Here is a 25,040-nt window from a genome sequence, read left to right as displayed (position 1 = left end):
TTGATTCTCCCTTAAGTGGCAAAGAAAGTCTGCATATAAAAACCAACTCTTCTTCTTCTTCATTTGTGCTGAAGATTTTATTGCTTGATAATGCATTCAATGCATGAAGCGGATTGTGCACAAATTACATGAGCACTCATTCTGAGGTGGGTCTGAGGTGCACAACATCTATTGCAGGCAAGAGTTACCATAGGAATTGTTATTAAAGGCTACATTATTAATTTTCTGATTTGTAATTCATAATATATGGCAGGCAACTGTCCCTTTAAAGGCCTGCAGCCTCTCCTGCTCTGCTCTGCTTGTATGCTTTCTTCATGTGAGCAAAGCCTTCAGAGAGCCACCCTGCAAATGAGTAAGATTGACAACTGCCCACATAGACACATCCTCTGTTGTGGCTTCCGCCTTGTAGAATGGCTTGCCTAAGGGGGAGTTGTTTAAGAAGGCCCCCTATCATTTTACAGAACATGCAAAACAGAAATGTCCAGGAGGCCATTTCTGTAAAGAGATTCGTCTACAGTTCTATAGAACAATGGAATAGCATGGGAGGTCACTTTTATAAGGGAATAGGATCTTGGTTTATTGAAATGTTTATTGCATGTATCATCTTGCTTTTGCTGGATCTTCTACCTTTATATTCCACTTTCTGCTTTATGGTACATCATTTCTCAAGACAGTTTTTTTTTGGGGGGGGTTGCTTTTTTATAACTTTTGTCATTCTAGTCCTGTTTCATTATGCTGTCTGGTTGAATTGTCTTGTACATTTTACCATCCACCTTGAGTCTCAGAGAAAGCTAGGCTATAAATAAAGTAAATAAACATAAAGATTCAGGATGACTGAGTGTAAACATCCTATATCTAACTCCGCTTTCACATTTCATAAAGTTGGCAATAAATTATCTACAAAAACTTATGGTCTTCAATAAATAATGTTTCCATCCCTTTTCTTTGGCAGGCTTCCTGTCTGTGCTATACTTTTGTTTTTATATGCCTTAGGTATGTTGCTTCTTAAAACCTTTTTCTCCATTTCTTTTAAACAGACTAACAGCGCATTCCTGAGAGGAATGCCTGTGCCGGGCTTAGGAGGCAACCCAGCAGCGTTGCCTCCTAAGGAGGTTTCGGCAGTGCCGAAACCTCTACCCAGCCCCCAAAAAACCGTGCAACCCTCATAGGTGGCATATTTCAACCAAAAGGTGGTGTATCTCAACCCAAAAAAAGGGGGCGTTCCGCTGTGGCCTGTGCCGGCAGCCAGAGGCTGGTGGGAGGCTCCGCTGGCGGCCGGGCCCAGCGCTGCCGCGGCAGCCAGGGACCAGCGGCCGGGCCTGCACGCTGGCGCTGGGGCCACTCACACCAGCATGTGCCTTCTGGGCGCCGGCATTGTGGGCCCCTGCACCAGCGGAGGCCGTCGGCCTCCTAAGGCCTTTCAGCGTGGCCGCCGGTACGGCTCAGGAATGCGCTGTTAAGGTGGCTGTTCTGGTGTGATCGTTATGAACAATCTGCTGTAATTAGTCACTGTTACATGGATGGGACATCAGTCCTATTTTATTCTGACAGATATCCACCTTTTAAAAAACTGTGGTTATTTAACAGACATCCACCTTTTTAAAAACCATCTGGTTATTTAATTTAATTATTGTGGCTATGTAATTTGCATTCTAAGCTCTTTGCAGTCAGGGAGACAGAATCTGAGTATTCCTGGCCTCAATGAAAGGAAAAGATGTACCAATATATCCTTCTTAGTGAAGGCAGATGTAAGAAACCAGCTATCCATCGGTCTTGAGTATTTTGCTTCCATCTTGCTGATCTGGCATGATTCCTGTCTGATTTGTTTTGGTATGCCTTTGGTATGTCATTGTTCAACACCCTGTTTTCTGCTCTTATTGTGTTTTTATATTGCACTTCATTTCCTCCATGTATTATAACTCTCTTTTAAAATACTATCCTGCGTTTAACTGCTTCTTTTCAACATTGTTTAGATCATTTTCATTCACTGTGAAAGTGGAAATAAGAACATGCTCCCCAGCAAATTGTTTGCCTCTGGGTAGCAGATCTTTGCACCTGTGATGTCCTTTGTTCTGTTAGAAAGAGCTTTTACTTCAGTAACAAGCTAAATGTTTAATCCCTCTAGAGAGCTGCTTATCAATAACTAGGAAGGCTAATCCTGAGTTGCCGATTTTTGATCTAGATACACATTTGAATTGTGGGATTGTGTGGCACAAGAGGAAGAAAAGGCTGTGACCTACAGAAGTCATCCACAATTCATTATCAGTCTGCTTGGATCCATTAAGCCTCCACAATGTCTTCAAGCGAAATCATTTTGACTTGGACGGGCAGGGGTGGTGATGGGGGTGCTGATCAAAGATTTCTTGCATCATCTGCTTATGCTCATTCTTGTGTGTGTATGTGGAGGGGGTAAATGTCACATGTGAAATAGCACTGGCTTTTAAGTAGTACAACAAAGAAATAAGAATCCATAGCAACTGAAGCCCATCTCAGGTTTTCACAGTCACTGTATAATTTCTGCTGTCTTGAAGGCTAAACGTTTTTAGCTTTAAAAAGATAGAGATTTCTTAAAGTCTGTGCATACCGACCAGTTAAAGTGAGGATTATCACAGCTGGTCCTCTTTCTTCCTAGCTTGTCTGACACAGACATAGGTGAATGATCCATTATAGCAGATACTCAGTAGAAGTACAGGACATTTGGAAGCTCAAGTTATCAGTTTGAAACATAGCATTGTAAAATTAATTGCAAAAACCTCATCCTCAAAATCTTGTTTTTGTTGTCACATGTCTTCTTAGATCCATTCCATGGAACACAGTATAGCTTGGCAACACAGAGGTTTCTAGTCCCTTGATGTCTTACTGAACAGATTTTTCTCTCCATCCTTCACGACATCAGCAATGGGCGTAAGGATAATGCCCCTGTTCTTCAGTATCTCACCTAGAGTACAACAGTAGGTGGGGATAATTCCCAGTGAGGAACAGTTCTGGGGGCTGCTTCCCACATTGCAGTAGAAATTATATGAAACAAATTTAACCCTATACCTTCCCATAGGTTACCAGTAGGGATGCAGTCTGGCAAACACAACATGGAGGGAAGATAATAAGTAAATTCAGTTCATTAACATACATAATTGTTTCTTGGCCAGGCCCAATTAAATAGCCATTTCAGGAGACAGTTCTTGGAGGAAGCTGCTTTTATGGAAGAGGGGAGGAGTCAAATGACATTTCATCCCAGGCAGGATTTTCTAGAGGGCCCCTCTGGTGCAACCTGGTGGAAGGTCTGCTGAGGGAAGCAGTTTGAGAAGAGCCGAATGGTACCTGATCCCAGGCAGAGGCCAACTGAAGGTGCATCTAAAATGGATGTGTAGCTGCATTGCACGTTACAAGGTAGAAATATACACACTTGAATTTTAACTTGTGAAACAATAGCGTATGAAGAGGCAGTCAAGACAGTTAACCTTAAATTCTCCAACATTTGTTAACTTCTGGTCCCAGTTGGGTTTCAGATTGCAGCATACTTTTCCAGAATTTGCAGCCTTTTAAAACTGCACAAGGTTCAGCCCTTGAGTTTTGTACTGGGAAGGAGGGAAACCTGTTTTTGCTAATCACAATGGGGAAGTAAAACAGAAGACTTACCCTGTTTTTTAAAGTTTTACATATTTGTTTTGAGGGTCATTGACTGTCATGCTGGCAAAAAAACATCTCTTTTGCCAAAGTTGTGCTATTTTGGTTAAACCAAACAGAAACTCCAGGGAGAGTTGTTTGAAATGTTTAAACATAAACCTTCCTCAACTCTATGAAAAAATGGATCCCACAGCATTGTTACAAATATTCCCAAAACGTTTTCATCCATAAACGTATTGACCATACTTCTTTGTCTGCTAACACACTAGTATAGCTGACTCAATAATGCTTCCTTTACAGAGACACGTAAACTTTACGACATGCTATTAGTTGGCTGACAGTTATATAAACAGATTGGGGGGACAGGTAATAATGCTTTGGGGCTCCCTTCTGGGATTTTGTTTTGTAAGGTGCCAAGATTCAAAATTCCTACTGGACTCACCAGACAGAGCTCTCTCGGAACTATGAGAAAATAATCTCATCTGTGGAGGTCAGTGAGAGCTTTTGCAAAGGAAATACCAAATGTTTCGTTAGGAGACATTTGGCCTCCCAGAACAGGGAATGCAGCTATTGCATAGGTCACAGAATGCAAAAGACTTTTAGAAAGTGCTTCAATCTCTAGTATTCAGTCTGATTGCTGATTGTGTTTGCACATTTAATTTAAAAAAAATTAAAGGAATATTTGTGTTTCTGAAGACTGTGACTCCAAAAGGATTAAACATCTAAAGATAAAATACTGTCCCATCAGTTATTTTATTGTGTATGTACTGTGGCTATGTATAATCAGCATGGTTCTGCAAACTATGGTTTGTGCCTTTCTTGTAACTCAGTGATTTAAAATTTGGTTTGTAATCCTGATTTGGAAAGCAAGAACAAACCATAGATTGCTAGTCTGAAAGTATAGTTTGCGCTACAAAGGAGATAACTAAGTGCATTAGTACATGCAAGCAGAAGAAGTGGCGGAGGAAGGAGCACATATGACTGAGGCTCAATCACATAATGCCAAGCTGTGGTTTGGGATTCTTTGCACCAGGTATTGTATTATATTCCCCCCCCCCATAGCAAATGGGAAAAGGATTTGATTTTTGAGTATGGGGAAAGCAGAAAGGGACAGGTGAGCTGTGTTTAAGATATCAGTTTTGATGTATTTTTGTGGAGTTCTGTTGTATTTCAACAAAAACAGTGCTGCAAAGTTAGGGTTTTTAAAAAAAAAAAACACAGGGAAGCTGTTTCCTGCAAATGTCTTCTATATTTTAAGAAATGTTAGGGGATTTGATGGCTCTGTTTCACTGAGAACCAAGTAAATCTATTTAGTAGTCTTCTTTTATCTGTATTATCATTTTCAGGGCAAATACTATTGTCTGCACTCAGTCTTAGAATACAATGTATGTTCAAATATTTTTAGAGAGTCTTCAAAAATCTGGTTGCCTGCAGTTTGATCAAAGGCTTCTGAAGAAATATTTCTGGCTACTCATGGGGAGCAGAGGCTATACCATACCACTTTCAAGCCTCTAAAAAAATATATTGTCTGATGTATCTATCCGAAGACAGGATGTCTCACAAGTGAAGCCTGGCCTTTCTGTGCACTTAAAAGGTCTGCTATGTTCTGCCTTTCCTTTTAGGTTCAGCTGTGGTTCAGCAGTAGGTGGATGGCAGATTTTCTGCCTATAGAAAATCCTTGCTATCTGTAGTTCAAGGATCAGGTGGTAGATGCTGCGAAGGACCCTGGTCATCTACCTTTTTATGTTCAGAAAGCTTATTCATCAGCATAGGGACATGGGCAACTGTACTGTATAGTGTAGCAGAAGCTCAATGCATACTTCTGCCATTTGTGCAACTCAGCTCTGTGTGGCAGTTCTGAAATTACAGTAGCAGCTACTTCCATGTGGTTGCATCATGTACTGCTCCAGTAAAAAATTCTGTCCCATATTTCCTGTGAGAAGAGATAGCAACATTGCGGTCCTAGGACAAGAGCAGTTTCGTGACGGAAATGAGGAAGAAATAACACAGAAAAATGGTTTTGACAAAGGCCACAGCTTTACTGATTACAGCAGAATGGAGCATTGGTGAGGCATAGGGACAGATCCCGGCATTGGCTGACTACCCTGTCAGGCGACGAAACAATCCCCAAACCTGAGTGTTGGGGGAGCAATCAGAATGGCAAACCAGTGGTTCCACTAGTACGTAAATCTCTAAGTGGTCCCTTTGCCATCTGGAGTGGAGCCCCACGACAGCCCCTGAGCTGGGCATCCGCAAAGGACTCCACCCCAAGACCCCTTATGGGGGTCCCCAAAAGGGGCAGACAGAAAGGTCATTTCCCCCAAATTGAATCCATCCCAATGCCAAAAAAACCACACAAACTGTGACGAAAACACATAACAACCATTAATTAAAGGGAGGGCAGGCGGGTCAACTGTTACCCAGAACAAGGCCGGGTGGCCGGGCGTCGAGGTCTTTAATAGGCCTAGGGGCAGGGTGGCATCGTGTTATGGCGTCGCCCGTCCAGCATCATCCCAGGCTAATGGCAGCCTGCCCCCCAGGCCAATCGCAGGCTGCACAGGGAAGGGGCGAACAGCAAATGCCCGGCCATGCTGGCTGCAGGGTGGAAGCAGTTGGAAGCTGCACGGCCCAGAGCGGAACCGCGGCCCCTCAGCCACAACCAGTGGCGCGGGTATGTCCCGGCTGCGTGATTGCTGTTTCTCTTGCTGCTATTGCCCACTCCCAAAGGTCTTGGAGGTGATTCAGAGGAGGATTAAATATGGGAAGGATTCTGGTCGATATAAATATGCCTCAATGTGGGCTGAGGTATTTCCTTTCAGACTTCTCCATATATGAATATGTTACCCTGAGAGCCAAAGCTGGAAAGTAAGGCTTAAGAGATACCTTCCTACATTATTTTAGTCTTGTTAATGTAAAATTAGAAGGCATGTTTTAACAGTGCTGTACTTTTGTAAGCTGTAATGCCTAGTCACCACTTGTAATAGTTGATCTCTCCTTTGTTTTTTCTTCCCCTTTTTTTAGGATCTTTGTGTTCTGTAACCATTGACAAGGCCTTTCCTGAAGATGAGGGTCAGTACAAATGCATAGCTGAGAATACCGCAGGAAAAGCAGAATGTTCTTGCAGTGTGTTGGTGGAAGGTAAGTGGGATGACCTAGTTTGGAAATTCCAGAGGGGTAGCCACATTAGTCTACAGAAACAAAACCAAACGGAGGTCCAGTGCTACCTTAAAGGCTAATAGCACTTATTCCAGCATGGGCTCTGGTCAGTTAGACCTCACGTCCTCAGATGTAATGCAAGAAAAGGAATTGAGCTCTGACTCACGAAAGCTCATGCTGGGATATTTGCTGAAAGTCTTTAAGATGCCACTGGGCTCCTGTTTTGTTCTGGTCTGGAAAACCTTTTACTGAAGAACTCAATACCCCCCAGACACCCTTCCACTTATGATATTCTGACCCCACTGGTGCCACATTCCAGCTCTGTTCAATCTGATTCTTATTTGTATAACTATGAAAAAGTCTTTTCCCTCTCTCCCACATTCTTTCCATGAAAATGTAGTAATTCAATCCCTAAACCAAGCAGTGAACCATCTGCACGGAACTAAGCACTGTGTCCATATTGCTGCACGTAAACTATGACCTTGCAGACTCAGGCTGCCAGAACATTGCTTCTGGAATTATTTTCAAACCCTTTCAAAGCTACTGGAGCAGTTTATATAGCACAGCTATAAGGGTTTCTGTCTCTAAAGCTATACGTGCACAGCTGCCTGGAGCTATGGAGACAAATGAAACTATTTATTTAATATGTATAAACACCCACACCTCACCTCACTGCTGAGTGTACAAACAGTACACTCAGACTGGTGGAGTACAATCAGTAAATCATATAAAAGCAGTGCTCCATAAAACAAAACAAAACAAATTTCCACTGCTGCTTCACTTCATTCATTCACCAGTCTGGAATGGGGGTGAAGAGTGTTGGGCTAATATCTGGGATACCCAGTTTCCAATCCCCATTTGTGCCATGGAAGCTCGCTGGGTGACCTTGGGCCAGTCACACACTCTCAGCCTAACCTACCTCATCTTTCTACTGCTTAAAGTGTCCTTTACCGGGGACTGGTTTAGGACTGTACTGTAGACTCGTGTTTTATTTGCTCATGCTTATGCACTGCCTATGTATGTATCCAACATTATTTGCTGTAGCCATATACCTCTTTTGGGTGGATTTGAATCCATGCCTTTTCATATGTATTCAGGTAGAATGCATCTGCTTTAGTTTACCGTTTGCTTTAAACCAGGGGTGGGGAACCTCAGGCCCGGGGGCCGTTTAAGGCCCGCAAAATCATTTGGTCTGGCCCTTCGTGGGTCCTGGCAGATCTCTAGCTCAGAAGGATCTAAGACTGGTGATCCGCCCCCTCCCATGGACAGGAATAGCCTCTATTCGAGGCGGATGTGAGTTTGTTTTGCCGAGAAAAGGAACCTTCTTTCCCCCTTGCAGAAGAGTCATTAGCTATGGAGCTGCTAGGACTGCCCAAGAAACTGGGCCGTAGAGAAATGTATTCCCTCTGTACTACAATAGGGCTGGGGGTGGAAGTGTCAACAACAGAAGGGTTAAAGGGGGTAGGGCCAGAATGCGCGTGGAGTGGGGAGAGTTAAGTTGATAATTTTGTATGGCCCACAAATGATGTTATAAATATCCAAATGGCCCCTGGCAGAAAAAAGGTTCCCCACCCCTGCTTTAAACCATGTAAACAGTGCCTTCCAATGAACCATATGAATATCAGTAACACTTTGGAGTCAGTGTCTTACTACTGTAAGAGGAGATTGCACATGCAGCGCTTTAATATGACTCAGAATACCTCTCAACTTTTTTTAGGCTGGTCTCTGCATATTTACTATATAGCCCTTATACTGTAGGCAGCCTCTGGGGTCTCTTAGATTCAAAAGAAATCAGATGGCTGAAATAGGCTATCATTTTCAAGTTACCATAGATATTGCTTTCCATAGTGTATGTGCCCTGTTAGGCCAGTTCCTCCACGGTTGTCTTTGGTTAAACAGCTTTTTGAAACAAACAAACAAACAATCAATCAATCAATCAAAAAACTCATTGTAGATCTGTTTACCAGTGGGATATGTGTACATCCTGCAAGGTGCAGTCCTTCTGTCAGTTCTCTCTCAGTTCTCTGAAACTACTACTGTCTGTCACCAGCTGCAGTTTCCATCTTCATTATAAAAGCTTGTTACTTGCTCTCCCAGTTATATAATAAAATGAAAACATTTCATTTGTTCAACATTTGTTGAAGGGTAAAGGTTTATTTTCCTAACCTTTCATTTTGATCCTTCTCTAGACTATCCCTGTGGTTTTTAACTGCAGAGATAGCCAGTTGAAGCTTAACCAGAGTAACCTGAGTAACCTGAGTGGGATTGTGTTGTACCTTTCTTCTAAAGTATTCCGTTGATATGCTATAGAATTCTGAACATAAAATCACCCAGGCAGCAGATATTGTTATTCTTTCTTTCAAAATTTAGCTGGTCTGAGTAACTGTTTGAAATAAACTTGGTTTAAGCATCACCAAGTCAACAAGTGGGGTGTGGAATGAAATGGTATAGGCCAATCTCATCAGATGTCGGAAGCTAAGCAGGATCAATACTTAGATTGTGGGGTGGGGGGGACACCACCAAGGAAGGCTCTGTAGAAGAAAGCAATAACAAAACACCTTTGCTTCTCACTTGCCTTGAAAGCCCCTTGCTGGGGTTGCCATAGGTTGGTTGCAACTTGATGAGACATACAGACATAAGACAACAATTTATAAGTATTTTCCAGACCAATCAGAATTCAGTTGAAGGCAAGCTGGGGGGGTGGGAGGCTTTCTCCACTGCAATCATTGTTCCTTAACCCTAAATGACTGGGTTTAATTTTTCTTTCTTCCTTTTCTAGAGTCCTTAAAGCACACTGAAAAGAAGAGCAAAAAGCCAAAAAGTTCAGTTGTTCCTGTGCTCACAACAGAAAGTAAGTGCTTTAACACATTGTCTTTGCTGAATTTTTAAACATGGCTAAGGAAAGTATTTGACTTCTAAAGGGTTAGCTGTCATTATGATCAGTCATACTTGCAGACCCGAGGGCAAATAATATCACATAAGTATGACCTTCCACGTGTACATGTACAATACTTACAGGAGCCAATTACCATACTTGGCTAAGGTATTCACTTGAAAAGATGTGTGAAACCCATTCCTTCATTTCCATGAAGTCTTCCAATCTGATATCCACAGTGAGCCGGGGGGCGGGCGGGTCCCTGGGATTCTTTTTCCATAAACCTCTGTACACGCAGGGTCTTTATTTTCTTTAAGTGTGCAAGCTGAAATGCAATATAATAGCAGATCAGGACATTAATGTATAGTTGTGTATTACCATGTGTGCTCCATTGCAAGTACATGCAGTGGACATCGGCACTTTTGCAGTTTCAGAAGCTTTCCTGCTTTTTCCAATTAACTTGTTCAAAAGCTTGTGCATCCAACATTTTTTCCATTCTGATAGAAAGCAATTGTACTTGTCTATTTTTCACTAATAAGAACTTGTCTGGAGTATTGCATGCAGGTCTGGGCACCACACATAAAGAAAAATCTAAACAGACTGGAATTGATGCAGAGGAGTGCAGTAATGATAGTTAAGGTAAAGGTCCCCTGTGCAAGCACTGGGTCATTCCTGACCCATGGGGTGACGTCACATCCTGGCGTTTCCTAGGCAGAATTTTGTTTTACGGGGTGGTTTGCCAGTGCCTTCCCCAGTCATCTTCCCTTTACCCCCAGCAAGCTGGTTCCTCCTTTTACCAACCTCAGAAGGATGGAAGCCTGAGTCAACCTTGAGCCGGCTACCTGAAACCAACTTCCGTTGGGATTGAACTCAGGTCATGAACAGAGGTTTTGGCTGCAGTACTGCAGTTTACCACTCTGCGCCACTGGGATAGTTAGGGATCTGAAAATAAACTGGACTGGGATTACTCAGGACTCTAGAGACTAATTTCACAGTACATGTGAAAGAGATCTGGGAGTCTTAGTGGACCACAAACTGAATATGAGTCAACAGTGTGATATGGCAGCTAAGAAGGCCAATGCAATTCTGGGCTGCATCAATAGGAGTATTGTGTCTAGATCAAGGGAAGTAATACTACCACTGTATTCTGCATTGGTCAGACCTCACTTGGAATACTGTGTCCAGTTTGTGGGCTCCACAATTTAAGAAGGATGTTGACAAGTTGGAGCGTGTCCAGAGGAGGGCGACCAGAATGGTCAAAGGTCTGGAATCCATGCCTTATGAGGAGAGACTTAGGGAGTTGGGTTTGTTTAGTTTGGAGAAGAGAAGGTTGAGGGGAGATATAATAGCCATGTTTAAATATTTGAAGGGATGTCATGTTGATGAGGGAACTAGCTTGTTCTCTGTTGCTTCAGAGGCTAGGACACGGAGTAATGGATTTAAACTAAGAGAAAAGTGATTCCACCTAAACATAAGAAGGACTTCCTGATGGTGAGGGCTGTTCGATGGTGGAATGCACTGCCGTGGAGGGTGGTGGAGTCCCCGTCTTTGGAGGTCTTTAAGCAGAGGCTGGATGGCCATCTGTCGGGAGTGCTTTGATTGTGGGATCCTGCATGGTCGGGGGAGGGTTGGGAGTCACTGGGGATGTGGGGGGGAGGTAGTTGTTAATTTCCTGTATTGGGCAGGGGGTTGGACTAGATGACCCTGGTGGTCCCTTCCAACTCTATGATTCTATGATTCTAATTTTCCTCAACCTTACTTAGGGATCACTCAACACATCTGAGATGACTTCCCTGTCCTTGGTTTTTGAGAACTCTCTTTTTCCTCAGAGGTAAATCCCAATGTCAAAACCCAGACACACTGTATTCACTAAGAGTTAATGTCTGTATGACCCACTTGCTGACTCTATATTAATCAAACAACTTAAAACTGTGTTCCTTTATGTTTTACTCCTGAGGACTAATCCTCACACAGCGCACAGCTGCCACTCACATCCTGAACTCTGGAGCTGAACTGACTGACGCGCTCTCTGCCTGAGAGCTGAATGTAACAGCTTCCCTAGCCACCCCCAGGACTCCCTTTAGCTTTCACTCAAATGCCTCTAAGGCAAAAACAGCCTCCTTGATTGACTACCATATCTAAATTGTCATTGAGCACTAAGCACTCCAGCTCCCCCAACTTGGCTCAGAGACTCCTATTATTGGCATATAGACACCTATAACATGTTTCCGTCTACAGTAACCCTCACCTCCCTAGGCCCCTTAGTTGCCACACATGGCCCTCTTTCATCATCCTACCATCACTCCCAAGTTCTATTTTGCTCCTATAAATATTACCCTGAGTGTTTACACAGTCATCCCTTTTGACTGACTTGTCCCAATCTGGAGATTCCCCAGCTCCTGTCAGCTTTCCCCAGGGATTAGTTTAAAAGCTGCTCTGCCACCTTTTTGATATTAATCACCAGCAGCCTGGTTTCCTTTTGGTTCAAGTGAAGCTGTCTCTTTTGTACAGATTTGGCTTATCCCAACAAATTCCCCAGTGCCTAAAAAATCTAAACCCTTTCTCCTGGCATCACTTTCTTATCCATGCACTGAGACCCTTGATCTGTGCCTGTCTAGCTGGCCCTACTCATGGAACTAGTAGTGTTTTTGAGAATGCTACCTTTGAGGTCTTGGCATTTAACTTTCTGCTCAGTAACCTTTTCCCCCCCTCCAGAACCAAACAACTACAGTTCCAAGTGTCATTGGTGCCAATGTACACCATGACTGCTGACCTCCCCAGCACTGTCTGGCAGCCTGTCTAGACAGTGTGTGATATCTGCAACCTTTACACAAGGCAGGCAAGTTACCTTGTGGTCAAATGCCTATCACAGACCCCACTCTCTGTATTCCTAATAACCAAATCACCCACTACCAAAAGCCCACCTCACCCCAACCACAGAGGGGTTTCCTTGGTACAAGAGGATATTGGTCCATCACCCAAGGAAGGGGTCCATTCTAAGGTTTCACATCCCTCCTCCTGAGACTGACACCCTCTAACCTTGAGACTCTCCACAACAGCAGAAATCTGTCAGCACAGGTGTGGGACTGTTCTGGTATGTCCCTGAAGGTCTAGTCCCAAAAACTCTTTCTCTGTGCCTCCAACATGTTGGCAACCCTAGCCTCAAGGGAACAAACCTGCTCGCTGAAAGCAAAGAGCTCCATGTATTAACACATGCTTAACTGTATAATTATTTTATGTACTCTTCATCACAAGGAGAACTACTGCTGTAGTCTGTTCCTACAAGATTATAAGAAGAATATTTTGGCTATGCATAATTCTGATGGTATAATTTTCATCCATGGAAATGAATTCCAGGGACATTCAGAAAGGAATCCCTTAATCTCATAAAAAGGTAAAGGTCCCCTGTGCAAAGCACCGGGTCATTCTTGACCCATGGGGTGACGTCACATCCCGACGTTTACTAGGCAGACTTTGTTTACAGGGTGGTTTGCCAGTGCCTTCCCCAGTCATCTTCCCTTTACCCCCAGCAAGCTGGGTACTCATTTGACCAACCTCGGAAGGATGGAAGGCTAAGTCAACCTTGAACTGGCTACCTGAAACCAACTTCCGTTGGGATCGAACTCAGGTCATGAGCAGAGCTTGGACTGCAGCACTGCAGCTTACCACTCTGCGCCACAGGGCTCGTAATCTCATACCTTGATATAATTCTTTCAGTTGGTTTTTTATCTAATTTTATGTTGCTTGTATTGACTGAAATTCATTTCAGCTATGGTCTAATGAAAATGAACAATAAAATCAGTTTTATTTAAATAATTTTCTTTTCGTTTGCCCAGTTTTATGAGCACTCAACTTATTAAAACTTTACTCTTTAGACTATATATGTATAGCAGAGAATTTCATTCAAAGATGGATTTATTCATGTTTATTCAGTCACGCCACTTAAAACCCTGAAGTTATGTGTTTCTGGAGTTTATATAAACATAAAGTCTCAATATGCAGCTTACTTTTTAAAAAAGAGTTGAAGTTCTTATGTGGAAGATTGTTTACAAGACTCTTAGCAGGATGTAGATTGACACTGAAGGTTTGTTCACACACTTTGATTAATGATCGAGATAAGCCAGAATCATCTGTATCATTTTGCTTTTTCATTCACCACTGTTGAAACTTTGCAACGTGCTTTTGGGTACCCCTCAAAATTGTTTGTTTTTTATCTAAGTTCAGGACCTTAGAAGGAATTGTTCAAAGGTCCTCAGAGGCTGATTTTTGAGACTTTAGAGGACATTCCATTCCCTGTGTGACAGCTCAGGGAAATTCCCAGTCTTGGAAACAAAGTACCTATGCAGCCCCTGAAATTGTCCGCCCAAGCTCCAGAAATGCAAACTGAGCTAAAATCCTTTTTTTAAAGCCTTTCCCTCATAGCCTGTGTGACTGTAGATAGGACTGGAGCCCAGTTATAGCTTTGGATGGGGCTATTGCCAGTTACGTGGGATGGGAGGGAGGGTTTACAAAGTTGTGTAAAGGAGACTGTGCTGCAGCTCAGAGAGAAGCTTCCCTCGGGTTGGTGAGACAAGCTCGGGGGTTGTCTGGCTTCTTTGCCCCAAGGAACAGGAACTTTTCAGAACAGGGGCTCGTGAGACTACTTCTCATGGATGTGCTGGTCTATGACCGTAACAACAGTAAACAAAACAAAAACAATACTTCTCATGGATTACACTGAAGCAAGCTTTCTGTGGGCTGTTGCATACCTCTGAGTAGTGATTAGTGTCAAGGGAAAAAGCAGACACATTGGATTTTTCTGTGGTTTGTTTGGCTGCTTGATGGACTACCCCATCCCCCTCATCAGACATCTGTCTTTCAACGTGAAAGTTGAAACTCATGAAGATTCAGCTCAGCCCTAATTAGAAATACAATACCATGATGGGAAGAAACTATATGGCATTGTATGACTTAGTGTCTCTAGTGTCAGACTAGGATCTGGGAGACCTGTATTTGAATTCCCACTCTGTTATGGAAGTTTGCTGGGTAACCTTGGGCCAGTTAAACACTCTCAGCCTAACCTATCTTACAGGATTGTTGTGGGAATAAAATGGAGGAGGGGAGAATGTTGTAATCCACTTTGGATACCCATTGGGAAGAAAAGTGAGGGATAAATGAAGTTAAAATAAATAGATACATGAAAGATGTTGCTTTAAAGCCAGTTTATAGCTACTGGAACAAGGATATTATTATCCTCCATGCAATCTCATACAATTCTCATGTGTTTCCAGCACCATTCAGAATAGTAAAAGGCCATTATCCTGTCACCTCCAGTCTTAGCCATGGGGCATCTGGGACAGCTACTCTGGGCTATGTGGTCTTGTCCACCCACAACCAAATTTCACTGACAGAGGAGAAAGTAAGAGAAAGAGGAGGCTTGGGAAGCTGGCCTAGCATCATACCCACCTACCTGCCTGTGTCCTCTGGGGCTTGGGCAGCCCTACTTATTTGACCCTCTGAGGCTCTCGCTGCTGCCTTTCACAAGGCAAGGGTGGCCCAGTCTCGGGGGGGGGGATGGTGAGGGTGGCAGTCTTGGTCAGGTTCCTCAATTGCCTGGGCAAAGGTCCATAATAGGGCCACAGAATCACTAAGAACACCCCTGACTCCAATTAAAAGCCAGAATAAAGTCACTGTGTTTTGATTTTGTTGAAGCATAGTTACTAGTCGTTTTAGCACATTTTGAAGTTTAGGTCTTTGTAAAATATGCACTGTGCGGAATGACCGGCCCAGCCATTATGGAATCAGAGGCAAGGAAAATGTGGGGAAATGTTCCATCTGGAAGCCCTGTTGCCGGTGTGCTGCATTGGCAGCCACAGCAACCATGGGGCTTCTGAAGGAAAGCGTCACAGTGTGGAACGGCTCTTGTGTGTATATGGATTCTCCCACTTCAGTGTGCTGTCCTCTTGTCTGTACACTGGATGTGATATATAGATGGGTCTCAGAACCTGAAGCAGGCCTCCATTCTTCATTTGGGGAAGCACGCCTACAGGCACCTGTATAGAGCCAGAACTAAAAACAGGGGAGGACTGAAAGAAAGACACAAGGAAGATTGAAAGTAACTATAACATAGAAGGGGTTTTCTAGAATTACATTTTAACTGAAACCACAGTAATTGGGATTCCTATGTACTGTTGGCGACATGTAAATATTAGACTTGCACTTATTTGGCCTAAGTGTGATTATGTGAACATCTTGTCTGCCTTGGCTTGCCCTAATCATACATGGGAAAGCACTTTCTTTAGGGACAACATTAGAAACCCCCGGCATACAATAAGAGGAAACACTTCCCCTCTGTGTTCAAGGAAAACACTTCCAACTGTTTCAAAGAGTTCATTGTGTAATGTTATTTTTTTCTGTGTCAAAAGAACACTATTTTGTAGCACCCGGGATCCTTAAGGAAGTAAATCTTCATGTTTGCTACTGCATGAAATCTGTCTGAAGTTATGTCAAACAAGTCTGTTCTCCCACTGTGAGCTGTTAATAAATGTCACAAATGACAATGTCCAGAACAAAATCTGTGGAAAGCTCCTTCGTTATTTCCTCAGAAATGATTTCCCAATGTTGTCTTTGCTTTCTTGAACAGAATGGAGCATTACAGCATCAGCATAAGAGTATGTCATCAATGTAAATATGTCAGAAGTGCTTTATCATGTTTAATTATCTTTACAATGGAAAAGATGTAAAGCACTTCATTAATGGGGGACAGTTATCTGTCATTGGCCAAATGATCAGACCAGCTCTGCTGCTGGCTCTTTATACCAAACCAGTTAAAATCTACTGGAGTCATTTTATGTAAATGTCATTTTATAGACCTTGATTTTAAGATCTCTCAGTTGCATGGTATGTAACCACATCATAAAGTGCCTTATTTTCTATTTCCAAGTCTTACTCAGAACGAAAAGTTCTCCCAAGTTCACATAAGTAAACTTTAATCAAGTATACAGCTAAATTAGTACCCAAAGCAACATTTATATCCACTTCCCATTATGCAGAGGAACTAGAGGTATATGGCCACATCACTCTTTATCTTAAATAATTTCATTGGAGCATCCAGTATTTCACTATGCCTTTCTTCCAGGGTCATAGATCCTGCCATATTGCTCACTAACCTCAAAACATCAATATGTTAATACAGTAACATTTGCAGAAAGAGCTGCAACACAGACATTTTCTTTTTCACTTCTGTCTTTTTATCATGGACCGTAAGTTGATGTTGTTACTAAAACATTTTAAAATTTATATTAAAAAATTACAAATTCAGAATTCTCCTATTTAAAAGGGGGGAAATGTTCACTGTATGTGAAAAGTTGCTAGAGTAGAATAATACAAATTCAGAATTCTCCCATTCAAAAGGGGGAAAATGTTCTCTGTAAGTGAAAAAGTTGCTAGAGTAAAATAATAGTGTTGATATTCAACTCCTGAGAGCCCAGAGATTTCACCTGAGAATATGAACTGGTCCATGTCTAGCCCCTGTCCTTTTTACTCACACTCATAGATAACCTTGCCAGGCATAGAAAGCAAAGGTATACTGAAATTAAGGTTACACCAGAAATTGCGGTTGGTATTATCATTCCAGAGAACGAACTATGTATTAGATTATCCTTTCACATGGACATACAGGACATTGGGCGTTGTTGCACAAAACGGTTGAAAGGCAAAGGTGTAAGAAGCACTGCTTGGAGTGTAATCAAAGCAGGAAAGGGGAAACTGAGGCAAGCCTCTTCCAATGTTTCCTGCTTGTAGGCATGTTATGAGTTGGATAAATCATGAGGCTCTCACCAAAACTTAGCAGTTGGTATTGCCTTCCATGCATTGTTTTGCATCAACCCCGAACAAGATTTCCCCCCTTCAAACTGTAGCAATTGGGCTATATGTGCAGCTATGTGTCAGGGGGATAGAAGAGGAAATGGGTTCTGTAATGAGCATATTTCTCTCTGTCTGTCTGTCTCTCTCTCTTATCTGTCCATCTGTCTCTCCTGACTGTCCATCTGTCTGTCTGTCTGTCTGCCTATCTGTCTGTCTGTATCTGTTTATCCCCTTTCATTCCTCATATCCTTGACAAAATTGCTTGACTGTTTCCATCAAAGGATCAGAATCATTGTGGATAATATTCTTCATATTGAGGCAATCTCTTTTTAACATATGCTATTGTTACAACACCATTACAAAATAACAATAATTTAAAACTGAAAAAGGTCAGTGACTGTGCTTGCTGCAAAGTAAAGAAAGAATAGTTCTTAAGCCACCGACCCACCCAAAAAGCAAGAGCTGATAATTGAGCACTTAGGGGAACCTCAATAACGCTCTGACTGTCTGTGTAAGATTATCTGGCACTGTAGTTGGATTCTAAGCAGAACAAAATGATCACAAATGAGGTTTTTAAAAGACAGGAAAGCAACACAGAAAATACTTGAATATAATACAGTACATTGAATGAGCCAGCATGGTATAGTGGTTAAGAGTGGTGGACTCTAATCTGGTGAACCGGGTTGGTTTCCCCACTCCTACAAATGAAGCTGGCTGGGTGACCTTGGGCTAGTTGCAGTTCTCTCTGAACTCTCACAGCCCCCCCCACCTACCTCATAAGGTGTCTGTTGTGGGGAGAGGAAGGGAAGGTGATTGTAAGCCGGTTTGAGACTCTTTAAAGGTAGAGAAAATCAGGGTATAAAAACCACCTCTTCTTCTTCTTCTAAAATGTTTTAAAATTAAATTAAAAGCAAATGCCCCAATATTTGTCAATATTGCTGCCTGTGGGAGCTGCCTGTGAGCCACTATACTACTTACTGTGCAGAACAGTGGGCTAAAGTATGCAGATAGCCCACTGTTTTGCACAGTAAATAGTATAATTACTCACAGGCAGCTCTCACAGGCAGCAATATTGACAAATATTGGGGCATTTGCTTTTAATTTAATTTTAAAACATTTTAGAAGAGGTGGTTTTTATACCCTGATTTTCTCTACCTTTAAAGAGTCTCAAAGACTACAGACTTAATTTTTGTAATATTTAAAAATAGGGATACACCCTAGCAAAATTCACTGTAGTGGGAAGACAGGAAGGGCTTAATTATCATTTTAGTCACATGTCATAAGCATTGATATCATTGCAGTTCTAGAAATATTGGAAGAATACTCCTGATATTTAATGAAAACTATAATGATGCTCTTCCCATCATGGAATTAAAGTGTAGAAGGGAGAGGGAGGAATAGTTTCTGGCTCCCTGCTGGTTTGCCAGCACATCTACCCTTTAAACTTAAAATGGCCATTATTTTCAATGGTGAGACCAGATTTATTCTAATTAAAAATAATGGTCCTCTAAAGTTTAAAGGGCAGGTGCATTGCTGCCCAGCTGGGGGGTGCTCTAAATAATGGTTAATGCACTTCTAAATCTGGCCTCACCATTGAAAAATAACAACCTTTTGAAGGTTTTTGATTGGATAAATGTATGCTCCAGACAGAAGCAATCCTGGATTTAATACTCTGTGGTGCTGCCGGTGACTTAGTGCGGGATGTGGATGTAGTTGAGCCAGTTGGCAATAGTGATCACAATGGCATCAAATTTAATTTAGATGTAAGTGGGAAAGTGACTGGGAAATCTCACACAATTACCTTTGACTTTAAAAGAGGGAACTTCTCTAAAATGAGAACACTGGTAAAGAGGAAGTTGAAAGGAACAGTTAGGAGGGTTAAATCTCTTGAAAAGGCTTGGGGGTTACTCAAGTCCACATTACTAGAGGCTCAGCTAGCTTGTGTACTGCAGGTCAGGAAAGGTAGTAATAAGTCCAAGAGGTCACCACCATGGCTAACATGTAAGGTGAAGGAAGCAATTAGAGAAAAAAAGTCTTCCTTCAAAGACTGGAAGGTTTGCCCAAACGAGGCGAACAGAAGCAAACACAAACTTGCACAAAGGAAATGCAAGCAGATAATTAGAGATGCAAAAAAAGATTTTGAGGGGCTTATTGCTAAACACATCAAAACAAACAATAATAAATTCTTTAAGTATATTAGGAGTAGGAAAACAGCTAGGGAAGCGGTTGGACCATTGGATGACAAGGGGGGTAAAGGAAGTCTAAGGGAGGATAAATCGACTGCTGAAAAACTAAATGAATTCTTCTCATCTGTCTTCACTGTTGAAGATACAGGGCAGATTCCTTCTCCTGAACAGAGATTTTGGAGAGGGGAAAATGAGGAACTGAGGCAAATAGTGGTAACAAGGCAGGAAGTCCTAGAACGTCTAGGCAAACTGCTAACTAACAAGTCACAGGGACCAGACGGTATTCATCCTAGAGTTCTTCAAGAACTCAGATGGGAAATTGCTGAACATTTATAAAAAAGGTTCCAGGGGGGACCCAGGAAATTACAGGCCAGTTAGCTTAACGTCTGTTCCGGGTAAACCCAACATGGCTTCTGTAAGGGTAGGTCCTTTCTCACTAACCTATTAGAGTTTTTTGAAAGTGTCAATAAGCATGTGGACAGGAATGAGCCTGTGGATATTGTGTATTTGGATTTCCAAAAAGCTTTTGACAAAGTCCCCCACCAAAGACTGCTAAGCAAACTTCATAGTCATGGGATAAGAGGACAAGTCCTCTTATGGATTGAGAGCTGGCTGAAAAATAGGAAGCAGAGAGTAGGAATCAATGGTCGGTTTTCACAGTGGCGGGATGTGAGCAGTGGGGTGCCTCAGGGATCTGTGTTGGGACCGGTGCTTTTCAACCTGTTCATCAGTGACCTGGAGTTGGGGTTAAACAGTGAAGTAGCCATGTTTGCAAATGACACCAAATTATTTAGGGTGGTTAAAACAAAATCAGACTGTGAAGAGCTCCAGAAGGATCTCCGCGTACTGGAAGAATGGGCATTAAAATGGCAAATGAGATTCAATGTGAGCAAGTGTAAAGTGATGCATATTGGGGCAAAAAATCCCAACTTCACATATACACTGATGGGATCTGTGCTGGCAGCGACAGACCAAGAAAGGGATCTTGGGGTGGTAGTGGATAGCTCAATGAAGATGTCAACCCAGTGTGCGGCTGCTGTAAAAAAGGCAAATTCCATGCTGGCCATAATTAGACAAGGAATAGAGAATAAAACTGCTGATATCATACTGCCCTTGTACAAATCTATGGTGAGACCACACTTGGAATACTGTGTACAGTTCTGGTCACCACACCTAAAAAAGGATATTACAGAGCTTGAGAAGGTGCAGAAAAGAGCAACCAAAATGATTAAGGGACTAGAGCAACTGTCCTATGGGGAGCGGTTAGGACGCTTAGGGCTGTTTAGCTTGGAAAGAAGGCGGCTGAGGGGAGACATGATAGAGGTCTATAAAATTATGCATGGTTTGGAGAGAGTGGACAGGGAGAAGTTTTTCTCCCTCTCCCATTATACTAGAACACGGGGTCATCTGCTAAAGCTGGAGAGCGAGAGATTCAAAACAGAGAAAAGGAAATATTTTTTCACACAACACATAGTTAAATTGTGGAACTCCCTGCCCCAGGATGTGGCGATGGCTGCCGGCTTGGAGGGCTTTAAGAGGGGAGTGGACATATTCATGGAGGAGAGGGGTATTCATGGCTATTTGTTAGAATGGATATTAGTCATGCTGCATACCTATTCTCTCTAGTATCAGAGGAGCATGCCTATTATTTTGGGTGCGGTGGAACACAGGCAGGATGTTGCTGCTGCAGTCGTCTTGTTTGTGGCTTCCTAAAGGCAACTGGTTAGCCACTGTGTGAACAGACTGCTGGACTTGATGGGCCTTGGTCTGATCCAGCAGGGCCTTTCTTATGTTCTTAAAGATCAAATGGGCTGCTAATCAGCTGGATAACAGTCTGTCCTTCCTCGCCGTTTCTGCCTCACTATTGACAGTGGCTATATTGGGAATTGTGTTGAAAGGGTTGCCAGGTCTCCTGCAGTGAGTCTTCCTGCTGCCTACCCTCATTGCCTGCTGCTCAAGTGGTGGCAGAAGAAATCTTTTTTTAAAATGCCAGTGTGGCACGTGGTGTGACATCACTTCCAGGGAGTACCTAGAAGTGACATCATATCTCTCTAGGAATCACCAAAAGCTCTTTTTGCCATAAAGTTTCCAGCGATTACAGGTTTTCCCAGAAGTGATGCCACAGCACAGTCTGGCTATCTTATATGTCAAGGAATCGGGAGCAGTATCAGATAGCACTGATAGGACATCTTATCAGACTGGCAATATCAGACTTTGCACTCCTATTGAAAACTGTGCATTTAAGATAGTGATGTGGAATGTGTCTGAGGGAACCTGGGCTTGCCGTCACCATTGCCCTAGGTTTTCTGGAAATTAATGTTTAAAATTTGATTCTGCAATACTTCATCATGAATAATTTTGTGTTCTATCACTGGTGATCTTTAAGAACTGCCTCTTCATATGCCCCAGGAATTTTTCTTTCAAACCTCACCCACTAGTCAAATGTCAGATTTGGTAAACAAATAATCCCTAGCATTTCCTGCCTGTATGTAGGGTTTTACCATGTATGTCTATAGTTTGTTCCTTTCCTCAATGGATAAGTGAAAATCCAGTTGTCAACAGTAGGAATAAGCAGTAGAGATCTGTTTTTCTAGCTGTGCAAGCCATTCCTCCATGGCACCCAGTTAAGCTTATGCCAGGTATGGTACTTGAGTCTCCGCTAGGTTATTATACTTTATAGTTTATGCTGCTCTGACAACCTGTGACTGAGTTCATACTGGCAAAGAGCAGAATTTTCCATGAGGGCTCTGTTTATAGCGCATTCTGCATAGCTGCCTCAGAACAGACGGAAGGAAAGGGTGATCATTATTGATTACCGTACATAGAAGTGGATGAGCACTTATCTAGGCAGTTGAAGCCACACAGGGTCTTTGCTGCTGCCGTTTGTCTTTTCTTTTGCTTTCTCCAGACCTGCTTTTTTCCGTACTATAAAAGCACTATCTCAAAATGATTCCATACTTGTATAGTGAAGACTATCCTATAGGTCTTCAACCTTCTGGTGAAACTTCCAAAATTTATTCTGGATTTCTTTTGGACAGGCTTTCTTAAAATGTGGTCAGTTCACTTTAATTTGATTTAAATTTTGCTGTAGATCTAGTTCTTTATTTAGCTGGTGGATTTCATCGTCCTTTCTGCTTTTCACTTTTATTACGAGCTTAAACATGTGCTATAAATGCTTCTGAAGAACTTTATGCAACCCTTTGGTGGTTGGTGTTTTTTCCCCCATTTTCATTGTTGCCCCTTTCTTTGAGGTTTATGATAATATTAAGTTGATAACCTTTTTTTATGAAACCTTGGGGGAATAGAAGATTTGGGTCCATATCTGGAGCAGTTTTCCATACTAACACTTAAGATGAACCAATGTTGCTCTCATTGTCTGTGAGCTTTGTATTCCTAGACGTATTGCATTATTCATTATTATTATTCATAGGATGTCTTATGCTGTACAACTACACTTCCCTTTCTTACTTTATTCTATAATCCACCTTGAGTCTCAATGAAAGAGCGGGGCTATAAATAAGCAAAATAAAACAAATGGCAGAGAAAGGAGGCAATTAGTTAGGTCACTGTTTCCCCCCTATCCACTCAATCATCCCCTGTTATCACTTGACTTGCTGTAGTGGAACGTATGCTGTTCACCTTCACTTGGGAGCCTGCAAGAAAAGAGGCAGAGAGAAATGGGTTAGGGCAGTGTGTTTCTCCATCTATTATTCCATTTCTTCTGTCACCTGGTTCACCCAGGGTTCATATTCCCAGCATTCCACTAAATGCTTTACACTCTGATCACAGAAGAGAGAAGAACCGCACTAATATGAGCCTGTTTCCTTCAGGACCAGCTGCAAGTTAAGAACCTAAGAAAATCCCTGTTGGGTCAGTCCTAGGCGTCCATCTGGTTTAACCTTCTGTTTGCAATAGTGGTGAGCAAGATGCTTCTGGGAAGTATACCATCATTTGATTTAGGCAACAGTCTTCCCATGTTTGGGCCTAGTGTCTGGTATTCAAATATGTTTTGCTTCTGAGCCCCAAGGTTCATTTAGTTAAGTGACAGCTTTCAATGCTATACAACTAGGAAGTGAATAAAGGTTATAAAGTGTAGTGATAGCCATCTCCTGCCACTCAAACCCTGCAAGGAGCAAGATGTGCCCATTCTCCAATAAGCCAGGTTACTAAATTTATTTATTTAAAACCTTTATAATCCATCTTTCTCCCAGACAATTGGGACCCAAGGCAGGTAACAACATAATTAATCATGGACTCAGGGTTAATATTCCACTGACCCAGTTGAAGGCTGCCTGCTAGAATCAATTTTTGTTCTCCATTGGGAGGCCAATGAGGGGAATGAGAGTCAGTATAGGATCCCAGAAAATCCTTACGCTAATCTTGTGTGAAAGTTTTTGTGGAGCTGTGTCCTGTCGTCATGAAAATAAGTGAGTGTTCTGTAGGGGTAGCAAGTGTTACAAGCCTGTTTGGAAGAAGGTGGGACAGAGGATAAACAGAACAAGAAAACCCCTTGGCTAATGTTTTCTGAGACTTTTTGTGAGACCTTGACCTGCCTCTCCCATTGCAAAGATGCACAATGAGTACTTTTAAGAGTGTTCAGCTGCACGCAACAGCAAATAATGCATGACAAGCCCCTTTATGAAAAAGAAATCCAGCCTCAGAAACAGAAGCTTGAAATTAAAAAAAATCCTTGAATTCATGTTTCCTGCAGAAGGGCTTGGTGTCCCTCAAAGTATTTGTTGTTTGGCAAGTACAGCTGAAGTTGGAGTTGTTAAATGGCTGGCATTTTAAAATATAGAGCTGCTTATTAAAGAGACTAAGTGTGGAGATTTAGAAGCTTAGCTATAAGCTTCTGTTTTTAAAAAGCTTTGTTATGGCATAATGGTGAAGAGGACACTGATTCCTGCTACTGTGAAGTCACAAAAAGTTGTGTTTGCTTGTTTGACGCTTCTTAAAATATATAAAGAACACAAAAATGTGATTCTTGCTGGTGCTTCAACTCATTGATAACATTCTTTTTGGTTTTCAGTGAGGGTAGAGAACTATACAAGAATTTCCTGAATGTATTTTTATGCTAAAATATTTTTCCCTTCCAAAATGTATTTTTATCCCTTTCCACTTAAGTCGTGGGAGCTTCTTGCAAGTTTGGCATCCCATTAAAATTCTGCTGAGTTAGGAAACTGTTAAAAGAAATGTGCTGGTTGAATGGTACTTGTGGCTTTTTCTGTAGCTCATATGAACTGCCTTAATTCTAGGTAGCAGGGAGGGGGGAAACTATTGGGGTGGAGTTTGGAGAAAGGCACAAGCTGTGGGGTGGTAAAGTCATGTACTCCTTCTGTCACTTAAAACTACTT

At 42.2% G+C, this 25,040-nt stretch overlaps 1 protein-coding gene across 2 annotated transcripts in view; it reads left to right on the top strand.

Moving 5' to 3' along the window:
* The window catches only part of MYLK (myosin light chain kinase), a 160,921-nt gene that overhangs the window by 86,794 nt on the left and 49,087 nt on the right, over positions 1–25,040 (top strand). For both annotated transcript variants that reach the window (XM_056861086.1, XM_056861087.1), the window contains exons 16-17: positions 6,646–6,762; positions 9,560–9,631. In XM_056861086.1, the coding sequence (XP_056717064.1) occupies positions 6,646–6,762; positions 9,560–9,631 (189 nt within the window). The remainder of the gene's footprint in view (positions 1–6,645; positions 6,763–9,559; positions 9,632–25,040) is intronic.

This window comes from Euleptes europaea, chromosome 15 (assembly GCF_029931775.1).
Source record: "Euleptes europaea isolate rEulEur1 chromosome 15, rEulEur1.hap1, whole genome shotgun sequence".
In the NCBI taxonomy this organism is placed as follows: domain Eukaryota; kingdom Metazoa; phylum Chordata; class Lepidosauria; order Squamata; family Sphaerodactylidae; genus Euleptes; species Euleptes europaea.
Note: the sequence above shows the minus strand (reverse complement) of the source record. Positions and strands in the feature narration are given on the sequence as shown.